The sequence below is a fragment of the Salvelinus sp. IW2-2015 genome, linkage group LG16 (assembly GCF_002910315.2).
Source record: "Salvelinus sp. IW2-2015 linkage group LG16, ASM291031v2, whole genome shotgun sequence".
Taxonomy (NCBI): Eukaryota; Metazoa; Chordata; class Actinopteri; order Salmoniformes; family Salmonidae; genus Salvelinus; species Salvelinus sp. IW2-2015.
Window position 1 is genome coordinate 5093754 of NC_036856.1, and position 8746 is coordinate 5102499.

General features: G+C 43.4%; 2 protein-coding genes across 2 annotated transcripts; both read right to left on the reverse strand.

Moving 5' to 3' along the window:
- Positions 1 to 1442: 1442 nt before the first annotated feature.
- Positions 1443 to 5279, reverse strand: LOC111975903 (platelet glycoprotein V). Its single transcript, XM_024004584.2, has 2 exons — positions 5192 to 5279; positions 1443 to 3574 (listed from the first exon to the last, which is right to left on the reverse strand). Exon 2 carries the CDS (start codon positions 3567 to 3569, stop codon positions 1566 to 1568), a length of 2004 nt encoding a protein of 667 aa, XP_023860352.2. The 5' UTR covers positions 3570 to 3574; positions 5192 to 5279; the 3' UTR covers positions 1443 to 1565.
- A 1369-nt stretch (positions 5280 to 6648) lies between these two features.
- LOC111975896 (urotensin-2B-like) lies at positions 6649 to 8746 on the reverse strand. Its single transcript, XM_024004577.2, has 5 exons — positions 8573 to 8746; positions 8089 to 8193; positions 7912 to 7949; positions 7451 to 7544; positions 6649 to 7301 (listed from the first exon to the last, which is right to left on the reverse strand). The coding sequence occupies exons 1-5, from the start codon at positions 8670 to 8672 to the stop codon at positions 7276 to 7278; spliced, it is 363 nt and encodes a 120-aa protein (XP_023860345.1). The 5' UTR covers positions 8673 to 8746; the 3' UTR covers positions 6649 to 7275.

Genomic DNA, 8746 nt, shown 5'->3' on the forward strand with positions numbered 1-8746 from the left:
TACATGCACTGAAACACCAGAAATGGTTTTCACAAGACTATCTTAACACTAATATTCAAATTGAAGAACCACTTTCTGAATCTCCATTCTGTTTTCAAATACATTCACCGTATTATAACACTGGCATTGGGTTTACATTCAAACACCCTCCAAACACCAGATCTCAGCTTACGTGAACTACTTTTCATGGTTTCACTACACAATGATGGTGTTTTGAGTCTTTCTATTTTAACAGTGTAGTTCTCAAATAGCCTACATGAGAATGATCTGCCAACACAAGAGTAATGGAATAAAACAAATGTTTTATAGGCAACTTTGTACATGGTGATGAATGAATACCAATGCCTAATACAGTTTTTCATGTGGATGCTTGTTTTTGTTTTGGAAGGAAACATTGCAGTGAACATTTTCAAACGAAAAATGTCTTCTCTATGATATTGAGAAATGGTGTATTTGAGCTTCCCATTTTTAGGACTGAGATAGGAGCCTCATCGTATCTGTCCGTAGTGTCCCGTGAGTCAAACGAAAAGCATCAGCTCACCTACAATACATGAAGCTTAACACCTTGTTTCTGCTTTTTTTCAATGTGTTAATATATTTAAATGACTGCAATTGGTCTTGTGGGGGTCATCCAAAAGTCACCTAATTTTCATAATTCACACCTGTCGGCCTACCAAGATGTCTCTGAGCAGTTAAATAGTAAGATATCAGTACCTCACTTACATTTGTGTGTGTGTGTGTGTGTGTGTGTGTGTGTGTGTGTGTGTGTGTGTGTGTGTGTGTGTGTGTGTGTGTAATATGCAGGCATATTAGGATCCCTCATAGCTGCTAGTGGGAAAGGCAGGAATAAGATAATCCTATGACATCAGAACATTTTTATTCATGCGGTTAGGCTTACTTTCCCCAGCTGCAGAAACAGTATGACCTCTATCAACTGACACGTTTCTGTCTAACTAATAAGCCACGACAACGTTATTTTCCACTGGTTAGATGTTGCCAATCTTTGTATCGCTGAAAGAATGCATACTGTCACCATATGGCCATTAATTTAAGCATATGCTTTGACTTTACCCTACAATAGAGACTGGCAAATTCCTAGGAGTAATACAAGGTTGCTTAGCTTGTACTCCAGACGTGAATTTTACCCACTGCTTAGTGGACATATGGTTCACTCAATACAATTGAGAAACTGTTCGCTAGGTCCGTGTAGTCATCAATACCGACATCCGTTATTTTCACAATAATAATAAAAAAAGAGCTAGCCTAACTCTATAATGGTCTGGCTCTTTGGACCAATGTTGTGACTGTCCTCTCCCCCTGAGAGGATCATTATTTGGTCCTGTTGTTCAAAGCTTCTACCACTGGGAGGAGACGAGATATGCCTAATGAATAAATTGTCAGCGACACTCTTCTAATACTAAAGAACTTCACACAATGCAGACAACGTTGGCTTGTGCTTTACATTGACAGATTTCCAAGGTTTTGTTCCACTATTCTTTTAAAAACTGTTTCACCACAACGATACTCTCGACACATACTGTGCTGTATCTTCGCATTTGGTGAAGCTACAGTTCATCTGGGTCTTTCTGCTTCCTCTCTGATATGATGGTGTGTTTCCTGTTTGTGAGTATTGCTCCTAGGTCTTCCGTGGCCTGGTGGAGACGGTACATCCCGTACATGGCAGCCAGAATCAGGGCCACGCCTGTGGCCACTAGAAGGATATGGAGAGCCATGAGGAACCCAACGTAAGCCCCATTGGGTGGCAGCGTCCACAGGTAAACCCAGCCCTTTAGGCGGATGTTGTGCACAAACTCGAGCCCGTTCTCAAACACCAGCCTGTCATGAAAGGGCGGGGATAGGACATGGACGGGGAGCGATTCAGTGCCCATAGGCTTGAATATATAGTCGTCGTCAAGAATGTCGCCAACGTCGGTGGTCGGTGTAGCAGCTGTTGTGCGCCTCGACCCAGGTGTGGTGAACCTGACACTCTCAGTAGGATTTTCTGTTTGTTGGGTTGATGGAGCCTCGGGTGCAGTAGTTGTGGGTGTGAATTCTTGCTCCTCAAGAGCTGTAGTGGAAACGGCATGGATGAGTTCAATCGAAGAGCGGGTGGTGCTGCTGCTCGAGCGGGTGGTGCTGCTGCTCGAGCGTGTGGTAACGTCACACTTAAACTCTTCGTCGAGTAGGGAACCAAGTGGGCGGAGAAGTAGAGGGTGCGGATTACGACATATCACATCCGTCCGATCACTAACCATGCCTTCATTAAGCTTTATCCAACTTGCAATGTCTCTGATGCCACACCTGCAGTCCCATGGGTTGCCACTCAGAGTAACAACCCTTAAACCCCCTGCAGTAGAGAAGACCTCCCCCGGAAGGGTCCGCAGCTGGTTGTTCTTCAGCTCGATGCTGGCCAAACTGGGGTTGCCCTTAAATATGTCCTCAGAAAGGGAGCGAAGCTTGTTGTCATTCAGGAGCAGAGTGTTCATATTGGCCAGGTTGGAGAAAATATCTGGATGTAGATCCTGGATGTCGTTGGACTTGAGGGAAAGCTTCTGGAGGTTGGGCAGGCAGCAAAAWAGGTCAGGGGGCAGCTCCCTCAGCTTGTTGTTGAGGTGCAGGGAGAGCCTCTCCATCCCGCTCATGTTGGCAAACAGGCTCCAGGGCACGGTGCTGAGGTTGGTGGTATACAGGTAGAATTCCTTCATCCCGGGCATTTGGCCCATCAACTTATCWGGCAGTGACAGCAGAGGGTTTTTGTAGATGGTGAGTTTGGTGAGTTTGGGAAGGTGGTAGAAGCTTTCATTCGGGACGCCCTGGAGCTGGTTGGAGGACATGGTGAGGYTCATGAGGTTGCCTAGGGCCCAAAACACCTCGGGGGGGATGTGGGCGATCTGGTTGTTGTGCAGTTTGAGCTCCAGGAGGTTGGCCAGCTCATCYAAGGCGCCTACCTCCAGCCGCTCTAGCTTGTTGTTGTAGAGCATGAGGAACTGCAACCGCGTCAATGAGTGGAACAAGGTGGGGGGCAGCTGCTGCAGGGAGTTTCTCCCCAGGTTGAGATAGCGCAGGCTACTCAGTCCGTGGAAAACATTGGCGGCGAGGCGAGCGATGGCGTTGTTACTGACGTCCAGTTCGTTCAGGTTGGCCAGACCCTCAAACAACACGGGAGCGATGGACTCCAGACGATTGTCATCCAGATGCAGCTGCTCCAGGCTGACCAAGGGGCTGAACACCCGGGAAGGGAGGCTGGAGAGGGCGTTGGATGACAGCTTGATGGAGAGGAGCTGCGGGGCCACATGGAAGGCCTCAGGGTGGATGGTGTCCAGGGGGCTGTGGCTGATGCCTAAACGCAGCATAAGGGGCAACATGGCCAGACTCTGTTCGTTCAGAACCTTCATGTTGGTGCCATTCAGCTGAAGTAGGTACATGTTGGTGGGCATGCCTTTGGGCACGTCCCTGATGTTGCCCACACATTTGACGGCCCCATGTAGGTTGCACATGCAGCTGCTAGGGCAGACCATGCTGTCGGTGAGCAAAGGCTGGACCAGGAGAAAGAGTAATACGCTCCACATGGTGCCTATTGAAGGGAGAAATGTGTTAAGATCAAAATCTGCTGATCATCAATATTAGGCTAGTACTGTATATGACAAGTTGCTAGATTAAAGGTGAAGCTCAGTATTTTCCAACTTCTTGTTAGATGGTTCCTCACCTTGAAAGTAGTCTATGGGCCAGAATAAACAGTTTTGTAGTCAAGCAACGTTATATATGGCCATATTACCTTTAAGTAACATCAAACCAAATATTGAGCTGTTTTGAGTTGATTTGGCCATTTAAAAAAAAAAAAACATTGCTTGGTTGCCCCTATTAGTGGTGCGTGGGTCAGCTGTATAAAAAAAATACGGGAAATATGTTCTGTGAAAAAAAATCTAAAAATGACTTCAGTTTGACCGGTTGTGAGGAAATAGAAAGCTGTGAAAACGACCCAACATTTTTCTGATAAGATTTCAGTTTGGCTCGGATGCATATTTTATGTGGTTGAAATACTATCGGTTTTTATGATGCTGATAAAGATACCGTCTGTAGAGGTGCTATCTAACTGCGCATTCGCATTCTCTCAAGATGCTGAAAGAAAGAAATCATATTTCTCCACTCCTGTTCCCGGGTCAAAATTTAGCCTACATTTGGTGTATAATTTTACTGCAAGAAGTGCTTAATTCTTCAGGAGTTAACATTATGGCTATGTGAGAGGTGTTGTGGAAAATCTTGAGTCAAATATTTGCACAGATCCCGGAACCTGTAGATTCAGTTAGACTTTATTACAAAGTAACAGAGCCGAGCAATTTTATGGAACAGCTGAATTCTCTTATCACAGAGCCCTGCCTTTATAGTATTCCGTCTTTGCATAATCTATAGAATCCCCTCCCTCTATATGAAAATAACTTCCCTTGACCTTTCTCCACCATTATCTTTCCATCTCAGTTCTTGCTTGTTAACGCCCACATCTGACGCTGTCTAGGTTATAATGGTGGCGGGGCCCTGGTCATATATGTTCCATTCCTTTATATAGCCATTCTGTCTCAGCACTTCAAAGTGGACAGTCTAGATGCTGCTAATAATGGAAACGTTATCATAGTGATGAGTTTTGCTCCCAAAGAGGTTATAGATTTCAGTTTCAATTCAACCCGTCTGAACAGTAGGCTACAGTTCCCTTGGCGTGACATCTTGTGACTGTCGAATTTCTATAGCACCTCACAATCATCCATCATCCTCTTGTACCATTTCACCAATTCTTTCCCAAACAGTACTTTTCAGGCCCTCCCTTCTCTTTATCTTCAACTCTCCATTTCGCAGCTTTTCTCTTATTGAATTAAACTCGACATTGTCCTTTTTTTTTTGTTGCCTGTTCCCAAAAGCATTTGGCGATTGGCGTGTAAGCTACTTGGCGCCTGTACAGTTAGCCCCTGAAGCTTAGGCTTACGCACTAATGCCAGATAGCCTAAAATAATTAAATTAAATCCTCAATGTAGCCTATAAATATAAACTGCACAAGAATGATAAGTTTATGGACTTGAGGCATTTTTTTCTCTCTTTATTTAACCAAACAAATAATCAATACACAGTACTAGAGTTTCTGTACTTTATAATAAACAGAAAAGGAATGCAGTAGTAGACTGACGCAATGAATTCTGCCTACCTTTCAAACGAGACGCACCACAGCAGACTTGTTGTGTTGCTCTTGTTCCTTAAATGCCTGGTAATTGAGAGACTTGATAGGATGCGTCTCCATTTCCGTATAATTTATCTTAGCAGGATGCGCAGACCACATGCAAGCCCGTGTTCCGGTCAACAGGCCGCTGAACATGGCGAGATAAGACCCACATTACAATATATCAGTTATAGACTGGACGGTTGCCAATGCTGCTGCTCCCTGTTCCCCGTAACATTCTCACGGAGTAGGTTTAAATGGTTTTCTCTGTTCTATTTTGGTGTGCTTGCGTGCATTTGTGTATGGTTGCGAGCTTCGCTGTTTGTCTGCGTTTTTTGTTTTGATTAGGCCATGAGTGATGAATAATTCACCCCATCCTGTTGTAGTCAGGTCTACACTTCTACCGCTTCAGGTAAGTCAGTGGTGCTTCATAGCCACACGTTTCTCTCCAATATTCCATTGTGGTTTTCTGACAGGGCAGCTGATTGCACAGGCTTACTGGTTTCTCAGATGTCCCTCCACTCCCATCTATCTCTCTAGGATTCAGAGAGCCCTATCATTGGTGCAACTGCCCAATGTTCAGACCTAGCCAATGACTCGGCTCCCAAATGCACCACCACAGTGACAATGAGGGAAGAGATGCAGAGACCATGGCAGAAAAACAAAGTCATGGGCAGAGCAATAATTCTCAGCTGAGACAAAATTGTAGAACTGTAAATTGCATCATTTTACCACGACTAAAACAAAACTGGTAAAATGTAATTAAAACAATACATTTTTGGTGCAAGATTGAATAGCCTAAATAATATGTATTATTTACATAACAATGTGTAAATAATACTGTATTTAAGGTGGTAATCAGCAGTTGAGACAATAACAAAGTGTCCTCAATAACAAAAGCTGAGGGATGGAGTTGGAGAAATGTAACCACTCTCAAATTCATACAGATGTAGGATCTTAATTTGGTCACTCTTTTGCTCATGAGGATGTTCCTGCACTGGCTCAAACTGGCTCAAATTAAGATCCTACATCTGTAGACAGAGGTACGGATGCAAGGACTGACCATCCATGATATCAAAATGATAGTTTTAACCATGTTTTGAGGCTATACAGGTACCCCCCCAAAAATGTACTTATAAGGCGTGTGCACCTCAATGGACTTTCTCACTCTCATACTGGACACGATTATTGCCAGATCTTGTCTTTGCGACTGAGTTGTAAAGGTGTTTCATTCAGGCAAAAGATATAGCCTAAAGATAGCCAAACATTTCCAAAACAGCCCTGGTCCTTACATTTCAAATTTTTGTCATTTAGCAGACGCTCTTATCCAGAGTGACTTACAATTCAGGGGTTGATCTAACCATTTATTTCTCTATTCCTGGAGTGACATAATCACTGGTAGCCAAGACACAAGCTAGCATGATAATATATAGTTTATTAAATGAAGGAAACGGTAACACATTCATCAAAGCAATACTGATATTTCATCAAAACAATACTGATATTTGACAATGGAAAGTACATGAATTGCGTCACTGCACCCATTTACCACTAGAGGAAGACAAAGTCAACATGTTGAGAAGAGGACACCTACTCTGGGCGTGGAAACATGGACCAAGTCCTTTGTCAGCAGACTAATATGTTAGGTTGGGACAACAATACTTTCCATTCTTAGAGAAATGCTGATAACTCCTTGTCATCGCAAAAGTTGGAGTCCTGTAGAGAAGCATCTGAAACATTACATCCAATACAGAACTGGCCATCAAGTAGTTTCAGTCGTTTGAGGTAATTATGCAAAACAACACAAATAAAATGTCACCTTATGCCCACCCTGATTTAGACCCAACAGTCATTGAACCTATTATAAATACCTGTAGACGCCCGATACTGCGACATCAGCACAGAGGTTACAGCACAGTGATGAGTACATTATAGTAGTAGTATATTAGTTATGTTACAACATTTAAACATTTGGTAATGGGTGAGTTGTGTTGATGTCTGTGAGCGTGTTGAGTCTTTGGAGCGTTAGGGCAATGCAGCAGGACTCAGAGGTTCTTCTCTCCCTTAGGCTGTCATACACAGTACTTCCAGAAACAGGCTGTGGACACAGAGAAAACACTGTTCAGTCTCTTGCTCTATGACAAGGAGGAGAATAATTTTGTTGTAAAATGAAGACCACTATAGGAAATGAAATGTGTTATGACTGAAATCAGTGCCATCGCCGACAATAAGCAATAAGAAACTTACGCTCAGCCCTTTTCCTCGGTATGGACTCGTCCTCTGCTAGTGTGTTTGATGAGATCTCCCTTTCCAGCTCTAAGTCCACCTTCAAAGCCTCTATCTGTAAGGAGAGAACACAGTGGTTACAGACGGCCAAAGGATCCCCGTGTCGGTCTTTATGGAAGGTGCCGTCTCAGGTAAGGTAATCCCTATCCAAGGCCATGAGAGATTATGCTGCTAGAGCTCTCATTTGAACTCCGTCAGACAATAGGTAGATTTGCTTGATGTAAAGGCTAAATCCCAGGGGAATTTTCCACAGAATGTACACAGTGTCTCAGTCAAGGAGAACTATGTTTACCTGTTCATCTCATAAACCCTGCTTAAAAAGCATGCCGTCTTCTCAGCTGGATGAAATATGTGACTGCACAGAACACACCAATTGCTTAAACTGTTGCACTCTGTGTGTACCAAACACTTGAATGACCTACCTCCTTCAGCTCCGCTAGCTTGTTGGCAAACTCTAAACCTGCAGAGAAGAAAAAATGTGTTAGCACAAACGGCAAACCTGAGAAACAGTCCATGTAATATTATATATACACATCCTTCTATTTTTTACATTGACAAAGACTGTAGTGTGTGTGTGTGATATACTGTAAAAACCTTACCTAAAGTGTCACTTCTTTCAATAGGTTCTAAGCTTCTATGTAGTAACAATGCTAGAATCTTGTTCTGGGCATCTGTGTCTCCTCTTTGGGGATATACATGGTTTCCTGAATATGTGGAAAAAATGGCAGTACATCTGATTTACTGTAAACAACTTCAAAAGCACCTAGTGTACATAAATATATAATTACACAATATCCCCTTTAAACTGAGCCACATTCCCAGTGTAGTATTAACAGTATTGTTAGACGAACACAATTGAATTGCCAAGCAAACACTAAATGACTTCGCCATAGAATACCAACAAAATAATTATTCATATGCTTTTGCATGCTCACAGTATAACAACTGACAATGCATGCAAACAGCTGGGAATTAACCCATAGTTGTAACCAGCGTCCTCAGACTGCCTACATCTTCAGGTAGTCTATGCCTCAAATAGGCCAGCAGCTAGTACACATTCAGTCACCAAACCAGCAGACTCACCAGGGTTGAAGATGCTTCTTCCCTCCACACTGACTACCCCTTGTAGAAGCATAAAAGCTAGCAGTCCCAGCCAGTAGTTCACAGAGACAAAACTGTCCATGTCAACGAAGCAACGGTCCCAAAGAAGTGCTTACTGTAGTATCTACTCGTTCTCAACCTGCCCCAGCAATCCAC